The sequence below is a fragment of the Anabas testudineus genome, chromosome 2, assembly GCF_900324465.2.
Source record: "Anabas testudineus chromosome 2, fAnaTes1.2, whole genome shotgun sequence".
NCBI lineage: Eukaryota > Metazoa > Chordata > Actinopteri > Anabantiformes > Anabantidae > Anabas > Anabas testudineus.
Window position 1 is genome coordinate 21,683,686 of NC_046611.1, and position 24,138 is coordinate 21,707,823.

Here is a 24,138-nt window from a genome sequence, read left to right on the forward strand (position 1 = left end):
AATTTGGTTTATTGATTCTGCACATTTTTTTCTTGACAAATAACTTTTCCAGTGATTTTCTGACATTGACTTTTATTGTTTTTCTTCTCTCTAACCCAGATTAGAAGCACATGTTGCTTTTCTTAAATAACCATGGGCTATGCAGTTCACCTTTCTGCTCTATTCATTTCACATTCTGTTTTCCTCCGTCCGATTACAGTCACTCCATCAGCTGCACAGAATATTGAAATGATCTTACAATAGCACCTTCAGTAAGAGGGAATTTAACTGCTTCTCTATGGACACGCACATCCGATTCTTTGTTAAAAAAGAAACAACAGCAGCTGGAGACTGTGACTGCTCACATAAATTGTAGCCTCTATAGAAAAAGATTCTACATTTTAAAAGGCACTCTTGTAAATTAATTTGACATAGTAAACATGAAAGCAACATTAAAGAATGCAGAAGCTGAGCCAAGCAGACAAAATATTAAGTTTGAGCTGTGCTTGTTTTAAGCGATACAGTATGTGAATAAATTATCTTTAAGAAATATGCTTAATATAAACTGCTTATTTCACATTGCATCATTTACTGTACATATAGGTAAAACTAACATACAAAAAAAGAAGCAGCATATTGTCTAAATGTAGATTTATTGTTGAGGTGTGATAAAATAAAATATTTTATCTTTTGAAATCTCCTTCGTACAGCCACATTATTTCCCTAATTAAAATCTGTGCTGAAAACAGTTAAAAGAATCAAAGCTGCCAATTGTGCAGGTTGGGTGATGACACTGGGGCAACTCAAGAGACTAAACGTACCCATGTTTGATTTCACATTTCCCTAGAGGCTTCTCATCTACCTCTTCCTCTGTAATGTTGCAGTGCTGTGGCTTATGTTTAATGATCAGTGCATGTTTCAGGCTGAAATGCTTCAGTGCAACAAGATACAATAAGGCTGATGGGTGAGCTCAGGACCTTTCGGTGCCGAGACAGTGCAGAACGCCAGGATCTGTCTCATGCTCCAGCTACACTGGGACTGTAAACATGTTTGCAGTATTACTCTTCAGTTAGGAATTAATGCTGTAAAGAAATACTCAGTACTGATGGTTGGTTAATTCTTCCTGCTGGATACGGCTCTCATGAGAAAAGTCATCAGTTGTGCAGCTCTTCCGGTCCCCAGCAACGAAAAAATGGAACGGCTGATGTTGCTAAAGATGAGATGGAGATGAAGCAGGGTGGAGTTGAGGGAGATGTGGAGGCAAGCTGGCTCAAACGAAGGCATGAGGTGGTGCTTGGCTAGTCATCCTTCTCCACTATGACCTCCCCGTGAAGCACCTTTCTCCTCTGCCGCAGCATGTGGAAGTAGAGCTGAGGAAACACTGAAGAAAAGGCACAAACAAATACAATTTTATTTTATGTATTTTACAATTACAAATAGGAAATTAATATGCAGATACAAGAACCAAAGGATAAGGCAAAGGGATTGAATTTTGCTTTCTGATTGAGTGTAGGGGATAAAACAATACTTACACGGGATGTAGGACAGCATGACAATAATGAGGCAGTAGTGGTAGTCGAACGACACGTTATACTTGTTAGGGAGCCTCAAGGAGTACATTCCAGATCTGCGTACAAATGGCAGAGCAGCATAAATGGTGAAAAGCTCTCCAACGACTCCCAGGGGGTACAGGATGATGAAGAAGTTGTATCTACAACAAAAAAAAGTTGATTTTAAAACACAGCAGTGTGATCCTGCAGTTAAAGGATGTTAAAACATTCACATGCTGCCAAAGACAGAAAACACACCGTACTACTCTTAATTATATGAGGGAACTGCACAGCACACTGCAACAAACTCAAGCTGGGAAAAGTGAGTTCAACAATAAACACTTACTTCCCTAAATCATGATGAGATGTCATATAAAAAACTTTTTTGTAGCGTTTGGCCCATTATTGGTGCGACAAACTTGTTTTAGACAAATGTACGTGATTGAGTCGAATGTTTAACATGTTATTCTCAAGCACAGATGAGGAGCAGGCTACGGAGCCCCGTTAAGTAAAGCCGAAGTCTTCAAGTGCAAATGTCAGCTCAGACTTTACACAGCTCCCTCTGAAACCACAGAAGGATTTCTTCACATATGCAGTGGTATTCAATAACAGACTTTTATATTGGTGGAGTTCCCCTTTAAGGTTGGCCGCCAAACAGCAACTGATTAAATCAACAAACATAAAAATGACAATATCTTTGCACAATAACCAACCAAGTGTGCAAATATCGGACATAACTGATCACGACTCAAGTACTACCTGGAGTATAGCTGTATAACTTATATAACACAGGATTAAGCACGAGCACTAAGGAGGAAGTGATGGGAGAGCGACAGACGGTGGCAGGAACAGATAGGGAGAGAAGGGAGGTACGTTTCTTCAAGAGTCATGATGCTACGAGCAAACCACAGTCTGTGACTACAACAGTGACAATGGATGCAAGTTGGCTACTTGACATACGGATACATATATACATCCTCAGAGAGTTTCTGGACTTTGATGACACATATTTCAATTAGCCGGCATATTTCAGCAGAAACTAAATATTTTACTGTGCAAATGCAAGTGGGCTTTAGGTCGAGCTCCTGTTATAAGATCTGGGAATGCCACATCAATAATCTGATCCCAGCTTTGTCATAAAACAATGTAAAACTATTCTCTTGATGAAAAGAACTACTCTTCACGAAACTATTCACACACTGTCAAACCTTCTTGGCATACCGCTACAACTGCGTGTCACTTTGAATAGCGTATGTGTGAGATTGCGTGCTTCCCTTTACAGCAACATGTGCAGTCTCTAGTAGGTTTCATGCCATGACTCAGGGCTATGGGGATCCTGTATTTAGTCAAGACCACAGCAAAGGCTCGGGGGAGCGTCTCGGCGGATGTGAGAGAAATGTTGGGCGAACATTCCATGACCAAAACAGATGGTCTTAAAAACAGGAGCAGCTGAACATGAGCCCCTCTCCGGGAGCCTGGCGTCTCCTCCACGCTCACAGAAAGATGTGAAGGGTGGGGGCAGGGAGGAGAGTGCCATTCAGTCCACAAGAATATATACATGGATACAAAACAATGTCTCACCCAGTAAATGCACTGATGCAACATGTAAACCTCTCTATTCTGCAGGGAGGAAGCCCCGTCGGTGTAGCAAGATGCCAAGCCTGTGTGCTGGGCAGCTATCAGAGCGTACACCTGATGTTCACCGCAATGACTCCAGTTTCAGCTCAGCTACTGTAGCAGAGCGACACACAAAGGGACACTGACACGTCAGAAGTGGCAGGCACACATTACATCACCCTGTAGGCGAGGACTGTGACGATCACCATCAAACTTCCATGAATCACATTCACAAGAAATGTAATGTAATTAAAGCTTAGCACTCAAAACTATACGTCTTTGGATCATCAACTAATAATGCAGGCATATTGTATGTTACGAAAAATGATTCTGCATCATCCATACTTGTTGGTCAATATAAAATTGTCAGTTCAGTTTTGAAATGATTAAATAACTATTATAACACTAAAATAGGCCCCTGAAATGTCATCAGTGCCAACCTCCTGTTTCAACTTCTGTAATGTCAGAGCACAATGTTAGCAGTTAATTCACCCACTATTCAGGAGATAATGAGGTGCTAATCAATAAACACACACATGCTTGTCTCTGTGCGAGCCAGGCGATACTCAATACACACTGTTTCATAATGTAAAGCCGGTCTAGACCCAGTGAAGGAAGCATGCCAGAAGTGAAATCACCGGATCGGGTGGACATGCTCAGACACAATGTCTGACACAGTAATGACAATCACAGCTAAAGGCATCTCCACCTGGCCCATTTGATGAAGTATGGCAGGTGGTTGAGCAGGTTGAATGTGTAGTAGGAATATCTGGTGACCTCTGTCACCGTCCACACAACCAGGAACAGGATTACGCTTTCTTCATTCTGGATCTTCATTCAAATCAGAAAAACAGCAAATTTATAAAGGACGGGGAACATTACGACACGACAATCCTACAGGTCCTTGGAGCAAAAACGTGATACAGTTAACACAAAAAAAAAGGTTTGTGTGCCTGCGTAACGCTCACCTGTCTGATGCTGTTGGTGACGAACCACACCATGAAAATACGTGAACATACTTGAACCCCAGTTACAATCACAGAAGTCTTCACAATCCCTACAGCAGAGCGAGAACAGGAATAGTACAAGAACAGTTTACAGCTGCACCGTAGCACAAAAGTCAATACGATTTTAAATCCATCAGAATCATCACATACCGATGGCACAGTGTCCCACCTGTAAGAAAAGATGCATTTGTTGAATTTATTTATCCACTTATATTTTCATCACTTTCTCTATTTACAAACATGTCCATTAAATGTCAATCTTTATCACAACTATAACATGTTATTATTAGGACATTTGTATTCTGACAGTCACGTCAGCAGTGCCTCATTTTTCTCTGTAAGTCTGTATTCAGTGTCCTACCTCAACTAATGCAAAGGTCTGGAAAAACTTGAGCGTTCTTGCAACACTTCTGTACAGACCCTTGTGTGTGCCTTTCTGGATGTAGAAGTGCATCATCGCCAAGGCCAAAACCAGCCACCTGCAGACAAAATGAACGGTAAATGACTGTGAACAATACAGTGTTAACAATTAGATCAAACAAAAAGCTGAAGGAGGCAAGTCTCCAGTCATGGATACAAGAGGAAAAGTTGTTTCAGCGACATCTTCTCAGCTCTCGTCCTTTTTAAAACTAGTTTTCGCAGCTCTGTTGCATGTACTTTTTAGATTCTTGGCCATAATTATACCGGTGATTCTCTGTTTAATTTTGTCACAGCAAGAAATTTGAATTCACATGTCGCCTTCAGCAACAACAGTGTCTCTATTACATTAAATGTTTCTTTTCCTGACGTGAGGACATAAACTATGCGTATACGGTTTCACAATGCAGTGCGACCTGAGATTCTAAACAAAATAGTGACAGCTAAACTGATGAATGCATCTTAAAAAAAAAAAGGGAACACGCCACCACAGGAAAATGTGGAAATCTGCAAAACATCAATCATCAATCATCTCCTCACTTCACTGAACCCCTGACTCAGCAATAAGCAAAACATTACAGGAGACCCCTTTAACACAGACTGTAGCTGTGAAGCCTGGTATTAATATCATAACATCTTGCATTAATGAATGGATTGCACATGAGGCTGCAACTAATGATAATGTTCATTAAAGATTTACCAACTGATCAATCAGTCATTTGATTTATATTAGTAAATAATGAAAATTCCCATATATATACTTTCTTGGTATCATATGGGACCTCCTCAGATCCCTTTGTTAGTCTGACCAATATCCTGAAACCCAAATACACTGAGTTAAGATGAGGTAAAAGTGTGATTATTACATTAGAGTGTGTGTAGAACAGTCATGGTGATACCAACTAAAACTCTCATCTACAGCTGGCATTTCTCAATCCTGACTTTAGAAAAATTAAAGGAAACCAAATGGTACCCTTTAAAACATCCTTTAAATAATGGCAAACAAATCCTACATCCTGCCCTGTTCTTACGTTCTGTGTTTATACTGAAGTGCTTGACCTCAGTTGACGATAAAGTCTATTAAAGCTGCAGCAATTAGCCAATGAATTGACCAGTAATACTCTAGTAATTTGTAAATCAATATTTGTCAATTATGTGTCTTATTTCTGAGTTTCTGAGTTCTGATTTGCTGCTTTTCTGTTTTATTCATAGTAAACATTTTGAGTCAGTGGTGGAACTTTATGACACCTTATACAATTCAGAGGTAACATAATATTGTACCTTTTACCCTACTATATGTGCACTTGTATCTGTAATACAACATATAAATAACCAACAAACTATGATGTATTATCATGAATGATTCCATCTAGCAGTACATAAAGTAGTCAGTAGTAGTTCTACTTTTACCAGCTGCAACATAATTAGTCATGCTTGCACATTCATGCATCAATAAGTATTCTATTATACTAAATCACACTGTAATGCGCTCTTCAATGATACTGAAATGCAACCATTTACATGAATAGCAGCCACAGAGCAGCACTTCCTGACTAGACAGAGACATCCGCGTTATAATGAGTGAAATCCTGTCGTGTATGTGGCCAGAAACTCAACTGTAAATGAAGGTGAAGCCAGTGCGTAAGGCACTGTGCCAAACCTGAACCCCATTACTAATGGGAGCCATACTGTACTTGCTGATCTCACAGATCTGCTGTGTCCTCACTAGTGAAGTGGCGTCAGTGGGCAGGTATTGATCATATGTCATCATAACAACAAGACACATAATCAGTTGCTTAATTCACAATGTTAATGAAAAATCTGCCCATGGCGCATTTTTCCTGTGGCAGAGCTGCGCTCCAGTGTCAGCGCGCTCCGTCTAAACTTATCACTGCAACTGTCGGGCGCTGCGTGGGCCTGACACCATGCAGTCAGCCCTATTTGGACACGGGCTGCAGCACCAGACTGTCACTTCCAGCAAACGCCACTGATTCATTTTGTACCCCTCAGACAAATATCGCTCATGTTTTTATCTAATCGTTTTTTTTTATTTTTTTTTACCATCAATCTGTTCTCTCCATTTTTTCCAGCCCCACTGTGACTGAACCCCGCAGAAGTCGAAACCCCGGACAGACACTCTCACGTTGGACTCGACACAGACGCGCACACACAGTCCTATAAACGGCAACACGTTCCCAGTTTTTTTAGGGAGCGGCGAACTTTTCTCGCTTCTCTTATCGAAAGGCGACACGGGGCGGAATTACGCACGTACCCGGTGGTCATGGCGATGTTGTAGAAAGTGAGCCATGCGGTAGCGAGGGCGCTTTTCGTTCTCTTCTTGTTGTTGTTTTCCTTCTCCTCAACCGTGCCGTCCTCCTCGCTGGACGCCATGGTACCGGGGGCAGGGTGGGGAAGTCAGGAAGGGAGCTGACAGCTGGGGCTGGCAGGGAGGGGAGCAGCAGGGTCATCCATCCATCTATTTCTCTCGCGGGACTAGTGTGTGGCCTGCCGGCGGGTTTGGGGGGCTGTTTATAAATAATACATATAAAATGTGATAGATCTTAACTCTTTATCCTGATGAACATACAGTACCGAGGGGGTCTGTGGTCTTTGAGGGAAAGTTGTGGTGAGTTATGTGAGGTTGTCTAAAAATGGGTGCAGCAGATAAACCCTGCAGGGCCACAATGAAGTGTGGGAAAGAGTCTGATTGGACCTAGAGCCACTTCACAGAAAGTCCAGGAAACTGCATCTGTGCAGAATCTAATATTAGCTCTTCTAATGACACCACATAGAAAGGTGTGTAAACTAAAGACAGTACCAAATATAGTCCAGAACAACTAATCCTGAGCCAGTTACTCCTTCAAGAGGTCAGGTGTTTGAAGTCAGCCACAGTATGATGTCCAGCTGTATGTGTGGATCATTTTAGGTCTGGTTAGGTTTCTGTTTCTGCCAAATGCATGACACAGATTACACTATTAACAAAGTCCTAATTAATGTACCTGCACATGAGAAAAGAATTATGTATTTAATTAGGAAAAATAAGACAATGACATTAAAGCACTGATATTTGACAGTTATCACATTTTGTCACTAGATGGTGATGTGGAAATGCGAGAGGCTCCACTATGTGCCACTACTACTACTACTGCTGTGGGTGTCATCAGTCTGCTTATGTTGTTGTGTTGGGAGAATGTTCAGGTAGAATATAGTGTATGACTTATAAAATGCTCCATGTGTTTTACATGCTTAGAACAATGTAGGTGGTCTGTTAAGTCCAAGTGACTGCTAAGCTGGAACTAGCTGTACAAACACTGACTGAAGTGCTGTTTTCAAGACTTAACCATCCCACTGACGAGTTTGTAGGACATACATATCCTTCGGAGTGCAGACTAAGACAACCTTTCTTTGTATCCTGTATATAAAGAGAGTAAAGGGCTAGTCACATCACCGTCACACCAAGGTACACAATGCCTAGTGCAGTGTAAGCAGTTGGGTGAGCAGAGAGGGCTGTGGTGTGTGGAAAATGCTAGTGGAGACAGACAATGCGCTGGTCCGAGGCCTGACCAGCCCTCAGAGGGACAGGGGTCGCCTCACTGCGACAACAGCCCCTGTCTCCCTCCTGTCTTTTTCTTTTTTTCAACTGCTGCAGCATGGGCTCGGGGAAGATGCTGAAATTTGCCCTGTGCGAGGTGCTGCAGTTTGCAGGCCTGTGCGTGCCACTCTTCATCGTCATGCAGCGGTTCGCCAACATCGTAGCGAAGGTCAAAACATTGGCGCAGCCTCCTGGCGACGGCAGCACGGCCTACTGGTTGATCGTGGCCTCCTCCGTTGCCTATGTGACTTCTACTGCCCTGCTGGTCTGGGTACCCCTGAAGTATATGGTCTTCATGAAGAAGAAGTTTCTCATTGGGCGGAAGAAGTGGTGAGTTTCTCCTGCCTTTGTCCTGATGTCAGGCACCAGGGGAGCCATGGAGGTCAAGAACACTGTTCTTAGCTGTGCATGGTCACCAACTGGGATACCAGTGACTGAGACCTGACCAGCATGTTTGAGTCTGAACAGGCCTGTAGCTGGTTTGACTGCACTTGGCTGGTGAATATCATGAGTTGGCAAGTCCTGAAACTGCCTTTGTCTTCCTTCCTTACTTTTTTGTGTTTCCCTTCCTTTGTATCAGGAGGCCTGTGGCCCTCGTCTATGTGATCCTGTCCACATTACCCTGCTTTGCCTTTCTCATCGCCAGCTCTGAGGTATAGCACATTGCAGATTATCATTTGTTTACCTACATTACTTTATCTCCACTCTGATAATGAACCCTGTCCCTTATGTTGCTCATAGCCGTCCGTACGGTAGTTGTAGAGCATTTGCAGCTATTTTATGAGAGTGCTTAGCATCTAAAAGAACTGTGGGACAAAAAAATATAAAAATATGATATAGTTTGCTGTATGTTTATTGCCTCAGTGAGTGGAATAAATGTGATGATTTGTGAGGAATCTTTTGGTTCTCAGGGGAGAAATATTCAGCCTTATGGATAAGGAGCTACTGATAAGCAGCTTGGTTTCTCTTCCTGTCCAGGCCCCTCTTGTCAAATCATCTGTCCATGAGGCACATTTTCACTTCCTCTCTGGCTGCAGCACAGGGACTATTTGCTATTTTACGCAGCCCTTTCTAAAACCCAAGCTGACTTTTTGGCCCTTCCTCATTTGGTGTCTTTCACATAAATTCTGCTAAGATCAGACCACTTGTCTGCTTTGTTCTCTGTCCTGTTGGTTTCTCTGAGTCCTGACTCAGGAAAATACCAGAGCACGAAGCGATATAGCCCACGAACGAGAACGAGAGGTTCAGGAGGTTGAGGTGCAAAGATCCATTATTGTTGGGTTCTGTATTAATTGAAAGTGAATAAATAAACACATTATATTTTCTGATCAGACAATACATTTGATGTTAAACTAATTATGTTATGATTGTTTGCCCAGGTTCAAATAAATAACAACATTAAACATGATACATTCACGGAGCTCCCTGTATCACTAGTCCTCTTCTCTCTCATCTGTATTGATGTGGTGGAGAGGATACGCCACTGCAGACTGACGGGCCAGGGTGAGCACAGTTCTCTGAACACATCACTCGCTCAGTGCTATAGATCCTGAACTTTCCCTTGCCAACTATTTCTATAGTGATTACAGCCTGTAAACACAGTTCCTGTATACACAGTTCCTATGTTTGCAGGGACTGTGTTTACAGGAAACAGTTATTTCTTTTTCACAGAATAATTTAATTATACTTCCCAGATAAAGTGCTGAATTGACAACTCTGAAGTAATGTGGTTTTCTAAAGAAAGGCAGAGAGTTCTTCTTTGGGAAAAACCCAGTCTAGCCTCTAATCGTCAGCTGCTTCAAAAAGCTTTTTAGCCAAACAGTGTAAAATAAAATAATCTTGAACGTTATGCTTGTCATGTTTAGTTAATATGAAAAATAGACAACCATGTCAACACCATCTAAAGATCAGCAACAAGAGCATAGGTGCCCGATTTGTTCTGCTTCGTATAATCTTGTTTGATTTCAAACACGTTCCTTATCTCCCTCCAGCTAATGACACAGAGAGAGATGCTGATATTCCCTCCACTGTCCTCACACATGTGGAGCAGGTAACGCCAATAACGCCTATCACTCCAGCTACGTCAGGGCCAGCTGTGCCCGGGCAAGGGGTGCCCACTCCTATGCAACCAGGGGCAAATCAAATCAACGACAGGAACCAGAATGGAGCAGGGGCTCGACCAGAGACCAATGGCACGGTCCCGGGGATACCAGCTAACTCCGGGAGGCCGTTCAGTATCTCTGGACTGAGCTCACAATCAGCAAGCACCACAGCGTACCGCATATCTCCGTACGCCTACACAGGTCCACTGAGATTCCTGTGTGCCAGCGATGCCCGAGCAGATGTGTTTGTGGACAGCTTTATGTTCTGGATGGATACGGTGGAGATGGTGCGAGTGGCAGGACACCCCTTAGTCTACTACTCAGGCTGGGTCTTTCCTATCTATATCTTCAGTTACCTGTCATGCCTGCGTGTGGTGGTCATGCCCCACAGTCCCCTGCTTTCCTCACTAGGAGTAGCCCTACAGGACTTGCCCTTTTTCTTTGTGCGCGTTGGCCTCATTGCCTTTTTTGGTTTCGTCACACCTATCCTCTACCTAATGAAGAACCTGTTGGTCTGCCTGGCCTTTATCTATTTCAATTTCATGACCAAGCTGAGAGTCTTCAACACAGAGAGGTTGTTCTTCTAAGACAGTGCAGCATTAAAATAAACAGTAGGAGCAACTACTGACTCTAAGAATAGCTGGTGCAGCCAAACTAAGGTATGCCTTTATGTATGTGACAGAGAGGGAATATTTTGTTAAAATACATGATAGTACTTTTCACAGGCCAAAGGGAGCTCTAAGGCAATGTTTTCCCCATAAAGGACATGATGTCCCAAATTGCTGTTGTGTTACCTTTTTGTTCAAATGTACTGTTTTACCCTTTAAAACCCCCCACCAAGCATGGTACTTTGGGAATGTACCTGTCATGTCACTTGAGATTTTTGGCAGATTTTTCTCTACCATCATAAAAGATGGTAGAGAAAGATTAGTGTAAAATCATAAATCCATGTTGTTGATTTTATTTTAGAATTTAATTTTTTTCTTTCTATTTATTTTTTTATTTTTTTGCTAATCAAAAAAAGCAAAGTGTGAGTTTGTATACTTGATACATATATTTTGGTATTAATAAAGAAAACCATTCAAACACGTGTTTTAAATTTTACTTTTACTACGTAACTCTTCCTATAATTCTTTAATTTTCAGAGTGGGACATTATGGCACACAGTGTAACAATATTATCAGGTAAAAAATCTTTATAGCTGACCTCTTGCACTGTATTGCATTGAACTTTACACATATTCATGGTTCATGATCAATGCATGTGATAATTCCACCTCATACCTAATCTTGTGAGACTAGTATTTAGACTGATTCATAGTTTCTGGTTTCTGTGTACTTTAATAACTCACTGTCTTTAACTACCAGCACTCTTAGACAACTAGAAAACTGTAATTGTGTTTCAATTTATGTTGCATGACAACCAAGCTTTAAGCCATTTTAAGAGAGCGCATCTCTTAAGGATCCACAATCAAAATAACTAGACAGAAATTCTTGTTGAGGGTTGAGGAGTATTTTAACAAGAATGAAGTGTAAAAAAACTATAACTGCACCAGACTCGTGCCCATAATGTCATGGTCATTTAAGCCCCTGTTATTGAATAGAAATAGTTTCCTGATCTGTGTAAAATTTACATTGTCAGGTATTTTTGCAGGAATTAGTTTGAGTATTCCTGCACTTTAAGGCCAAAGTGGTCAGATCTCCACTCATTTCTCTCAATAGGAAGCAGGATTTCCTGCTTTGCCGTCTTTCTACTGACTTGTCTCACCACTGCACTCCTCGCCTGAAGCCTCACTGACCTCTTGGAGGCTACAATCCCATGAAAAGAGTCACATCAGCAAAAGGCTGCATCACTATTCAGTGCTCAACTACTCTGTTGTTCACTATCGGACTTGTATATTCTTAATCAGCAGTGATTCAGCTAAATCTTCTGACACCTGAAACTTCAGTCAATCTTGCTGAATGACATTTGCTCTCAGAGTTCATTATCCAGGCACAGATTTAGCACAGACTGAAAGGCTATTTATAGGATATTAGAAATCTCAAATAAAGACAAAACCTGAAGCTGGCTTGAATAAACGTATTCCCACAATTAATTTCTCTTTTGTCTTTGATGTATCAAAAATAGATTTGGTGTCATATTCTGACATCATGAATTCCCTTGAAGCTATCATTGTTCACTTTCATTTTCTCATTTAAAGAGACTGCGTCCTTCCCTCTTGCTGCTTTCCTCTTCTCTGCCAATAATTTTTGGAAGTTCATGAAAATGTTACCCTTTTGACCAACCTTAACCACCCATGTGACAGGATATCCATCACTGTAATTAAGGAGGGCAAGCACCATGTCTGTTTGTCATTGTTCCTCTTCACACACCTTAACATACAGCAGTCCTCTTCCCTCATGACTGGAACACTCTCCTACTACCTCCTCCACCACTGATTGCTTACTACCAAGGATAATGTCACCCTGGTTAAACTTTTCTGTGGTCCTCTGTTTCCTGCAAGTCCTCTGCATTACTGCTGACATAGGTACGTACTCATAACATGTTTTTTTTGTTTTCTATTTGGGATTTACGTAATTAATAATTTCCCTTTAACTGAAAAAAGTGCACATGTCATGCTGAAGCTGTTCTGTTCTGTTCCAGACAGCGGCTCCTTCTTGATTTTCAATGAAAACCACAACAAGTGCATCAAGGTGGAGAGTGCTACCTCAGTAACTGTGGCTCCTTGTGATCCTCGTGCCAAACAGCAGCAGTTTCGTTGGGCCTCGCAGTCGCGCCTCCTCAGTTTGTCCCTGAAGCTCTGTCTGGGGGCTACGGAGATAAAGGACTGGGTGAAGGTGATCCTTTATGAATGTGATGAGAAAAGTGACCTTCAACATTGGCAGTGCAAGAATGAGACTCTTTTTGGCTTAAAAGACCAGGACCTCCACTTAAATTGGGGCAACCGCAATGAGAGGAACATAATGATCTACCAAGGCTCAGGGCTCTGGAGTCGCTGGAGGATATTTGGCACTCTGGGCGACCTTTGTTCCAAGGGATATCAAGGTAAGAATTGTGGGTCTAATGCTGTAAAGACAAAGACTAATTGTGGAATAATTGTGGTTTGTAAACATGCTTGAGCTTTCCACAAGTTTTAAAAAGGTGTGTCAGAGCATTTGTCAGCAGAGTTTTTTGTGTCTGCATGCTTTATTATTGTTATCTTGTTATTGGCTATTTTAGTGCAGAAAAAATATAACTTATATGACATATATATCTGTTCATAACAAAGTTTCAGTACATAGGAAAAGAACCTGATTCTATTTTCCACCAGTTTGGCCAAGCATCAGGTGCTAGACTAATTAATTATCTTCAATGTAAAACAAAGATGCCTAACCTGCTTGGCATCTGTTTCTGTCCTCATCGTACCAGTGTTTTACTTAAAAGTTCAACTTGATGAACTGATTAATTTATTTGTAGAACACTAATAGTTAATTTAGTCGACACTGGAAGACAAGACTGTTTAGGTTCAGACGAGATCTATCTCTTGCCCATCACACATAGATAAGTCTGGCACAAAACACCACCGTAGGACCTGTGATGCAAAAATCAAGATTGTTTGATACAAGAGGATTTGCTCAAATGTTTTGGAAGAGAGCAGTCGACATTCAGAGCAACACTTTGGTCCTGGAATTAGCAGCTGTTTCATGTTTCTGATTAGAAATACAGCGTACATGAACTGTACAGTCGGCATTAACCTATTAGCACACAGCTAAGGTTAGTGAAGTTTTTGTATTAAACTGTCCGCATATACTGTACCTCTGTGTTCTTTTAATGTCTGGACACTTTCTTATGGTACCACACACAGTAATTGTTTACATTTGTGCCAACAAGCTCACAAAGTGAGCCCATTCAACACCTGTGAGTGGCTGTAGATTACCACCATGATTAAAAAGAATAACACAACGGTGTAATGTAAAGTTTCCATGCACATGTACTGTAACACATAACCAGCAACAGGCTTTGCTTGTTTTATTTTACTCAGCTGATCTTTGACGAGCTTCATGTGTATCGTTTGTGTCTCCCTAGAGATTTTTACAATAGGAGGCAATGCTTTCGGAGAACCTTGTCAGTTCCCATTTAAGTTTCAGGAGAAATGGTACGCTGAATGCACAAAGGATGGACGCACAGATGGACAGCCGTGGTGTGCGACAGAGAGAGATTATGATCAAGCGAGGAAGTGGGGCTTTTGTCCTACCCAGAGTAAGTGAAAGTGACTAATCTCATCAACCTCACAAATGGCTACGGTACACTTGCCATTTCTAACACAGTATTCCTGAAGAGCTTGAGACTTTGCTTGTTTTTCTGTAATTTCACTAAATGCTATCACTTAAGAGGTCATCACTGACTGGTCTGGTTTCTGACCCCCACTTCCTCTCCCCCAGCAGAGGTGGGGGGTACTTCTTCCTCTCATGAGCTGTCAGCACAGCACTGTCCTTGTTTTCCTCTTCTCACAGGTCTGTCTTTTCCCTGACACTGCTGTAAAACAGGGGCAGGAAAAGGACAGAAAAAAAAAAAGCAAGATCACTTTAGCTATAGTTATTTTTTTTTCTTAACACAGCACATTCTCAGACAGGACAGTAGGAGGTGGTTCTCAGTGTTCAGAATGAATTTACCTCATGTTTCTTTAGTTTTAAGATACTTTTAAGGACCATGAATTAAGTCTGCAGGTTTTAGAATGATTTTTCTTAATGATGAAAACAGTTTTCTTCAATTTCTAACATGTAATATCTGGTGTGTTCTCCCCAATGTAGCATCCTCAGGATGGGACAAGGACCCAGTTACAGGTGTTCAGTATCAGAGGAATGTACAGTCAGTTTTGAGCTGGCATCAGGCGAGAAAAAGCTGCCAGCAGCAGGGTGCTGATCTCCTCAGCATCGTCGAGCTCCACGAGCAGTCATACATTTCAGGTACAAATCCAGCCTTGTATCATCTACTCACACCACAGAACTAATTATCAGTAAGTATTAATTGCTTTTCAACACATGGCTTGACACAGGGTTGACAAATAATCTGGGAACTTCGCTTTGGATTGGACTGAACAGCTTGGATTTTGACAGTGGATGGCAGTGGAGCAACGGAAATCCATTCAGATATTTAAACTGGGCCCCAGGTTGGTGAAGACACGTCAGTCAATATGATAACAGCATGGCAGTGTTTTATGGCAACAGCAGTCTTCCCAAAGGGTCAAACGAACAACATATTTACAGTTGAATACAATTAACTACAACTAATAATACATGGAATGATGATTCCATAGGTCATCCCTCATCAGAGCCTGGCTATACCTGCGCAACCCTTAATGCTGCCAAAGCCTCAAAATGGGAGAGCAGTCAGTGCACCAAGAAGCTGGGTTACATTTGCCGCAAAGGAAACTCTACTAGTCTGCCCACTCCACTAAGTAAAATATTATAATAATACCAAATAATCAGAATTTAAAGTGTTTAAAGTAAAACACCTTCACCAAATGCTGTGCTCTCAGATGTTTTGTTCTCAATCCACAGGCAAAGACCAGCCCAGCTTCTGCCCCAAACATTGGGTTCCTTATGGAGGTAACTGTTACTACCTGGACAGGACTAAAAGGATGTGGAGGGACGCTTTAGCTGCGTGCCACAAAGAGGGAGGAGATCTGGCCAGCATACAAAACATAGAAGAGCAGAGCTTCATCATTTCTCAGTCTGGATACTGTGAGTGTTTGTTTTGAGTGCTCATTGGTAACATCGCTCCCCTCCATGTAAGAGACTGCCGTTCGAATCCTGGCTGTTTATTCCCCAGAGTGCTCATGTAATCAAATTCAGTACCTTACTAAAATCTCCTAGAGACCAAAAAACATAAGGAAGCCACTGCTCTGGGACAAGAAATAAATCAATACATCATTCATGAAATCCCAACTTGCCATTGTCAAAGTCTATGTCTGCAATGATTGAACAAACTAAATATGACTTGTTAAGCTGGAAGCTGCAGAGGTGTTGGACATCAGTGCTTTGACCGATGGACAGGCCGTCTCCAGTTTTTGTCCTAACATACAGTATGATAATCATCTACTGGCAAATATTGATTGAAGAGAAATCCCAGTGGTATCTGTTCTCCAGTCTAAAAACACTTTTTGAACAAAAAAAAACAGGACTAAATACACTCAAGATCAAATCTGACAAATTATACTACATGACCACATTGACTTCTGCATGTGTGTTTATATCCCCCCAGTGTCAACAGATGTTCTCTGGATTGGCCTGAATGATCAGAGGAACCAGATGCTGTTTGAATGGTCCGATCACTCTCATGTTACCTTCACCCATTGGCAGACCGGTGAGCCGTCTCATACCACCAGCTTCCAGGAAGACTGTGTCTTAATCAGAGGAAAGGTAAAACAAATTACTGTCAAAATGCAATTAAAGCAATCAAAATGTTTGGTACTATTCTTATTATCTGTATATTCCCCATGCAGGATGGGAGATGGGCGGATCACATGTGTGAGAAGATGTATGGATACATCTGTAAGAAGACCGCCTCCATTAAACAAGCTGAAGGCACCCAAGAAGAAGCCAATCCAGGATGCAAGCATGTGAGTGATGTCATTTCCTTTAAATGCAGTTTAATTTGTTTGTCATTACACACAAAAAAAGGCCTCCATCAGATTTTCATTCTGTTTTTTTTTTTTTTTTAATATCATTAAGGGTTCAATCAGGTTTGGTTCGTACTGTTACAACATTGGAGCTGAAACGAAAACTTTTGAAGAGGCAAAGCAGGCGTGCTCTGCTGCTGGAGCTAACCTGGTCGATGTAGCCGACAGGTAAACTTTCACGTGTACTGCATGAGGGGTTTTTTTCCCATCATTCGGTCATAAAAGTGATCAAAAATGCCACCTTTCAAAGGCTTACAATGAATATGATTCACTTAAAAGAAATGTTGAATGCTGCAATAAGTTCAGAACTGATTTTGACTGTATTTTGAAGGAAGATGAGAATAGTATGTGTTTTAAAGATGAATCTGTGCTGTCAAAATAAATATTTTATCTTCTTCTTTTCCTTATCTTTTCCTCTTCTCTCGCACCTACTAACATCTCCTCTTTGGTTTTCCTCTAGACTCCAACCTCAACTTCAGCATCAATTTACTGATATGGTCACAATCTCTCCTCTGAACAGGCCCACCTCGATTTTGTCTAGGTGTACCTAAATTTAGAGATTAATCCCCGCTATTTATTTCCTTTCTGCTTCCATGTGTTCTTATGCAGATATGAAAATGCCTTCCTGGTCAGTTTGGTGGGTTTAAGACCAGAGAAGTATTTCTGGACAGGTTTGTCCAACACAGACAACAGAAACGTTTTCAGATGGACCAACAGAAGAAAGGTCACATTCACCCATTTCAATGTGGGCATGCCAGGTACAGCAAACCTCTGCTTATGTGACTGAATAAAACTATGGTTTATAGCACAAACATTAAACATACAGTAGTAGTAGTATTAGTTTACAAACAGTGTCTTCTTATTACTTATCCTAAAACATTTTGTAAAATGTTTTGCTACGGATTGGAATGGCTGCCATAATGACATAATTTTTCTCATACTATATTACAACACACTTGCAAATCTACTGACATTCACAATAGTCTAGGACTAAACTTTTTCATAATTTATTCTTGTATACATAGTATTTTCTTTTTATGCAGCTGACATTCACTATAATTAACTAATTGTAATTATGTCTGAGTTCAGTTTATGAATATTTTTCCCAAATGGTGTCTTTAAAGATAGACATCAAGGATGTGTTGCCATGACGACTGGGGTTTTTGCTGGATTATGGGATGTTGTCCGCTGCAGCAACAAGGAGAAGTACATCTGTAAAAAAAAAGCAGATGGTGCTCCAGTGACAACAGTTCCACCCACCACCGCGACCCTGAGCTGTGCATCAGGATGGACCCCCGCTGCTAAAAGGAACGTCTGTTACAAAGTAGGAGGACGAATGTAACTAACTTCTGAACTCTGTAGTCTTTTACATCCATGGAACTTATTGCATATTTTCTTTTTCATACATTGAAAAGCTTTACAAAAGACAAGGGGACCTTAAGAAGACTTGGCACGAAGCTAACGAGTTCTGCAAAGCCATTGGTGGGAACTTGATGAGCATACACAGTATGCAGGACCTAAACAATGCTCCGTATGTCTGCCAGTCACTTTGTACTCTATATGTAAATGTTTTGATGATGCGAATCAACTTTTAATTAATCAAAACTGGTGTTTTCTGCTGTCATAAAGGTTTCGTGCCTCTGATGGTGCTTGGATTGGCTTCAACTTCCTGGGTACTAGTCAAGGTTTTGTGTGGACTGATGGGTCAGCTGTAAGTAACACTTAAACATTATCACAAAAGGTGTTGCTCACTGTCATTCTCAGCCATGCTCTAATTATGTGCATTTCAAACAACTGTGGTCTAGAATGACTTTGAAAACTGGGGCTATGGGGAACCAAACAACTACAATGACAATGAACATTGTGCAGAAGTCCAATTTTACTACAGTCGTCACTGGAATGATCGACACTGTGAGTCCTACAATGACTGGATCTGCCAGATACAGAAAGGTAACACTCTACATGGAGCTCTAGTTATCACAGATGAAACGCCCCAACTGTGTGATGCTGTTTAGATTTCTTTCTGATGGTTTTTGTGTTTTTAGGTGTGACGCCCAAACCTGATCCTGTAGTGGTTCCACCAGGTGTGTTTCAGCAGAACAACCACTGTCTTTGATTTGATTTCCCTAATTTACTCCTCTGCAACTTTTGTTCTACTATTTCAATATTATTTGACAAATTTTCCGGAAGTTTTATACAAACATTTGCGGTTCCTGGAGGATGAAGCCTAATGATTTTAGTGGTTTGTCACCATGAGGTTGACATTTATGGTTTTGAGGGAATAGCTTAACAACTATTGGATGGATCCCTGTGACACATTCAGTAACCCTCAGGGTGAACTGAAATCACTTTGGTGATCCATTTCCAAATTCAGATTTTATGTATTTAATAAACAAATATGTTTGATGAGATGTCATTATCACCATATTCAGCTGCTGAGTAGCACACCAGTGGAACACCATCTAACTTTTTTGGTCCCTTTATAGTTTACAACACCACAGAAGATGGCTGGCTCATATACAACGACTCACAGTATTTTATCAACGATGAAAACCTCGGTATGGAAGCTGCAAGAGCCTCCTGCAAAAAGAACTTCAGTGAACTTGTAGTCATCAAAGGGGAGAATGAGAGGAAGTTTCTTTGGAAACAGGTCTGACATGGGATTGTAAACTACTGTAGCAGCATCTTGTGTGGTCCCACAAGTCTGATGTTCTGCTGGCAACAATACTGAAAACCCATTGTGTACACTGACCATTGTTTTCTATTTAATCTGAATATACTATAAATGTTCCAACAGATAATGAAAGGTAAAGAATCACAGTACTACATTGGCATGATAGTCAATTTGGATAAGTCATTTAGGTAAGTCAAACATTAGAAAAACATTAGAAAACTGTTAAAGCTGGTCTCACAGAAATATAAGTCTTGTATGTTTTGTTATTTTTTTAAATTAGTGAGGCCTTGTTTATCTTTTTTGTTTGAATTTTAGCTGGCTTGATGGCACTCCAGTGACTTACACAGCGTGGGAACACAATGAGCCCAACTTTGCCAACAATGATGAGAACTGTGTGACTATATACAAGGGCATGGGTAAGTCTAATGCAGTGACACACCATCCTCTGTAGGTTAACTAATAAGCCATTCCTTTTTACTATTTATTTCCTGTTATCTGTAACCTCTACACAGGTTACTGGAACGATATTAACTGTGGTATCGAGTTACCTTCTATTTGCAAAAGAAGCAACAACTTTATCAATACAACAATAGCCCCCACCTCAGTTCCTAAGGGAGGATGTGCGCCAGAGTGGCTGGCTTTTCAAGGAAAGGTAATTATGAATAACTTTGAGCAATAGTGGTTACTCCAACACACAATGCTGTCACTCTGCATTACACACGTCTTTTATCAAAACAGAGCTTTTCTCCTGCTCTCAGGATATGATTTAAACTCTCACATCAAACCTGCTCTTCCAAAACGTGTCTCAAAATGAAACCGAGCTTAAATGGACAATTGTTTTGTTCAGTTCTACCTTCCCTTTGTTTGTGTTTTAAACTCACCACAAATGCATCCTGCTTACACAGTGCTACAAATTTGTTGTTGGGACTGGCAATAAGAACTGGCAGGATGCCAGGACAGACTGCATAAACCAGGGAGGGAATCTGGCCTCTGTTGTCAGTGAGAGAGAGCAAGGTGAGCGATATGAGCAAGTCCTATTTCAATAAACCATTATTTTGGGAAGTTTAACGCAAATTCTTTCTCTCGTTTTTAGCATTCCTAACAACACAGATGTTGAACTTCAAAGAAGACTTTTGGATCGGCATGAATGATGTCAACTGGGAAATGCACTTTGTGTGGACGGACGGCAAAGGCATTTCCTACACCAACTGGGCCAAAGGTCACCCAACATCAGTGCCTGATGGACTTTATTCATTTATGGACGAGGTTGTTTCAGCTTCTACATCTAAAGCTTTGTTTTCTACAACCTGTGTTTGAATCAAATAACCTGTATTTAGATGCATTTACATAGAAGGTCAGTGATTTTGAGCTCTGAAACTGTGAAAACAGCATTTGGAAACAGGGGGCAACAATAGTGATTGCTAAGAAATAAGCTGCAAAAATAGACACATTAAATACATAACAGTGAACTCGCTATAATTTAACTGTACATTTGCAAATGTTCTGCTATTTAATATGTCTACTCCACTGCAGCCCAAAGGGAAATAGTGCAACTAACCCTGTACTGTAAACGCTGTGTAGTGATTTCACTTTCTGCTTCCATTTTTGTACGACATGTGCATGTGTTCACATTTTAGATGTTTTAACTTACTTTGACTTACTTCATTGTGGTGCTTCACTTATTTTACTTCTTTAAATCAGCAATAAAAAATCAATGTAAATACTGTAAATAGGAGATTTAAGGAAATTCCCTCCCAATGGAAGAACGAAGCTGAACAAAAATTCCCCTCTTTTCTCCTGATAGATGTTTGACTGTGTGATCATGGTGGGCACTGTCTCAAAACTAACAGGCTTCTGGAAGGTGGAAGATTGTCACTCAAAAAAAGGCTTCATCTGTAAAAGAAACATTGGTGAGTGACTTATTAGCAACGGTTAAGTTAAGGTTCAGCTGGATGTTTTTAAAGTTTGTGACTAACTTCTGATTTGTCCCATTTACAAAGACTCTCAGATCGTGGTTCCGCCCACCACTACATTACCAAAGGCTTTTTACAAGCTTGGCAATGACTCCTATAAGCTGGTGTCCCAGAAGATGAGATGGGATGAGGCGAGGAGGCAGTGCCAAGCAGATGATGCAGATCTGGCGAGCATCCTGAACCCCATTACCCAGGCATACATCACCTTGCAGATTTCCAAACACAATGAGCCTGTGTGGATTGGGCTTAACAGCAACATGGTAAAGAATCTACCTGGTATTGTGTACCACCACATCAAACAGGATTTCACATTGAGACGGTTAAAGGACTTCCAGCTTTGCTTAAACCTTCATTAATTGTATGCCTTTTGCAGACTGGTGGTCGATACAAGTGGATCGATAACTGGCTTCTGTCTTACACCAAATGGGGCAGAGATGAGCCCAAAACCAACTATGGCTGTGTTTATATGGATGTAGACAAAACATGGAAGACTGCACCATGTACTAATACCTATTATTCCCTTTGCAAGAGATCACAAGGTCAGACAATCCCTCCATTAATCCTGCTGCACTGTACTATATAACCGAACACTAAGCATGGTTATTCAGCAGTTTCAGGGACTACAATACAGTCTCCTGTCTCTTTTGTAGATGTAGCTCCCACTGATCCCCCACAGCTTCCTGGCAACTGTCCAGAACCAAAGAGGCAAAAGACCTGGATACCTTTCAGAGGCCATTGTTACGCCTTCCTCAGCTCAATGGTGGACAACTGGGCCCATGCCTCAGTCGAATGCCTGAAAATGGGTATGGTGACAAATCTTCACTATTAAACTATTACATGAGTATTCGTTTGTATAGAAAAGCTGACATTATGCTATTATGTTTGTTAGGTGCTTCTCTGGTGAGTATTCAGGACCCTCAGGAGGGTCGCTTCATACAAGAGAATCTGGAGCTACTGCAGGACGGGGCCAAAACCTTCTGGATCGGCTTGTACAAAACCCATGAAGGTGAGCATACTGAAGTTAAACAGAGAGTTAAAGTTGACTTAGCACAACGGAAATAATGCAAAAAAAAATATTGTAAATACTGTACATACAGTAGTAAATACAATACAAATTTAAATAGGTACAATAAATGACCAACCTTGACAGCTTGGTCATTTTTTGTGACTAGTGTAATAACCATAGTGTAAATGAAAGACACACAGTGAAGCTACAGTTTATTGCCTGTCAGAGGGTTGCTTTGCTCATTGAGATAACGAGCGTCTTTGTTTCAGGCGAGTGGATGTGGATTGATAACAGTGCTGTGGACTATACCAACTGGAAAACAGGGATGCCAAAGTCAGATTCATGTGTGGACATTCATTCCGACAGTGGACAATGGAGTACAAACAGCTGCAGCAGATATAGGTCTTACATCTGCAAAACACCCAAAGGTAGGTTTCATCAGCTGTTGTGCCATTTGGAAATGATCCCGAGTTACGTATGGTCTAAAGTGTAATTCTTTTTTTTCCCTCATAGTTATTAAACCCACAGAAAAAGCTCCATCAATTGGTAAGTTGATTTAATTTTAGGTACAGTAAAATAGATATTAAAAATGTACGTATTTAACGTCTATTAACATGTTTGCTTTACCACCTTAGCCCATGTTATTGAAGAAGCTTCCAATGGGTCCACTGGTATCACTGTGGCCGTAATCCTCGTTGTAATTGCTATTGCTGGACTTGGCGGCTTCCTCTTCTTCCGCAAAAGGATACCAATCCCTGTCCTGGGAGAAAGCACCTTCGACAACAAGTTGTACTTCAACAATCCACTGCGAGCCCCTGTAGACACCAAGGGCCTGGTGGCCAACATCGAGCAGAATGAACAAGCATAGAGAGACTTGACATGAGTGGTGATGAGCATAATGTAAATGATCAGATCAGAGATTTTCATCTTAGATTCATGTTTTATTTTGGTTCACTGCAGTGGAGCTAAGTCTCAACCACGTGCTGTAGTGTTTTCTCATTGTACAGAGGACTGGATCAAAGCACTGAGCTTTATAATTATTATATAATAAGTCATGCAAGCACTGACACTGCACAACACACAAGATAATACAAATGAACAACCTATAAAAACTGAACTTGATTATGGAATTATGAAATGTGAAATGTGTACAGATTTTCTTTTTTTTTACCAATCAAAATACGAAAATCCAGAAAGGTGAAGATTCTTTTAATATAATTAGCCAGTCAATCTTTCTTAACTGGATCTGTTGTTGTTATTCTTCAAGGCCTGTTCATAAGTCTCTTTCTGGCTTATGGCATTATAAATAGTTTCTCAATAAAAATGTAATAAAGAAAAGAAAACTGAATTGTCCACCTTTTTTGCAGCTTTCTTACTGACCTAAAAATAATAAAAAGTTTATCATGGAAGATGAAATTCGTCCCTTAAAGTGCCCACATGATGCCCCTTTTCAGGATTAAAACAGGTCCTTGAAGTCTCCAAAATGTGCCTGTACATTTTCACACTGAAAAGTCGTGTAGAGTTTGACAATGTCGTCCAAGAGGCTCTCTCCAAAGCTCT

The 24,138-nt window shown here is 40.9% G+C and overlaps 3 protein-coding genes across 3 annotated transcripts; 2 read left to right on the top strand and 1 right to left on the bottom strand.

Moving 5' to 3' along the window:
- Nucleotides 1-3: 3 nt before the first annotated feature.
- On the bottom strand, nucleotides 4-6,971 carry hacd1 (3-hydroxyacyl-CoA dehydratase 1). The gene is made up of 7 exons (XM_026361397.1): nucleotides 6,843-6,971; nucleotides 4,515-4,632; nucleotides 4,304-4,322; nucleotides 4,115-4,203; nucleotides 3,856-3,977; nucleotides 1,512-1,690; nucleotides 4-1,360 (listed from the first exon to the last, which is right to left on the bottom strand). Exons 1-7 carry the CDS (start codon nucleotides 6,959-6,961, stop codon nucleotides 1,278-1,280), a joined length of 729 nt encoding a protein of 242 aa, XP_026217182.1. The 5' UTR covers nucleotides 6,962-6,971; the 3' UTR covers nucleotides 4-1,277.
- A 1,249-nt stretch (nucleotides 6,972-8,220) lies between these two features.
- On the top strand, nucleotides 8,221-10,942 carry LOC113164529 (transmembrane protein 236). Its single transcript, XM_026363861.1, has 4 exons — nucleotides 8,221-8,492; nucleotides 8,743-8,815; nucleotides 9,542-9,665; nucleotides 10,154-10,942. Exons 1-4 carry the CDS (start codon nucleotides 8,221-8,223, stop codon nucleotides 10,849-10,851), a joined length of 1,167 nt encoding a protein of 388 aa, XP_026219646.1. The 3' UTR covers nucleotides 10,852-10,942.
- Nucleotides 10,943-12,610: 1,668 nt separating this feature from the next.
- On the top strand, nucleotides 12,611-24,042 carry mrc1a (mannose receptor, C type 1a). Its single transcript, XM_026363739.1, has 30 exons — nucleotides 12,611-12,791; nucleotides 12,908-13,309; nucleotides 14,330-14,503; nucleotides 15,055-15,210; nucleotides 15,300-15,413; nucleotides 15,561-15,701; nucleotides 15,805-15,987; nucleotides 16,508-16,665; nucleotides 16,749-16,865; nucleotides 16,978-17,093; nucleotides 17,535-17,683; nucleotides 18,050-18,249; nucleotides 18,341-18,456; nucleotides 18,555-18,636; nucleotides 18,731-18,875; nucleotides 18,971-19,009; nucleotides 19,412-19,575; nucleotides 19,723-19,787; nucleotides 19,915-20,015; nucleotides 20,112-20,251; nucleotides 20,505-20,613; nucleotides 20,693-20,865; nucleotides 21,404-21,509; nucleotides 21,600-21,832; nucleotides 21,946-22,111; nucleotides 22,223-22,375; nucleotides 22,462-22,578; nucleotides 22,848-23,006; nucleotides 23,092-23,124; nucleotides 23,214-24,042. Exons 1-30 carry the CDS (start codon nucleotides 12,722-12,724, stop codon nucleotides 23,444-23,446), a joined length of 4,314 nt encoding a protein of 1,437 aa, XP_026219524.1. The 5' UTR covers nucleotides 12,611-12,721; the 3' UTR covers nucleotides 23,447-24,042.
- The last annotated feature ends 96 nt before the right edge of the window (nucleotides 24,043-24,138 follow it).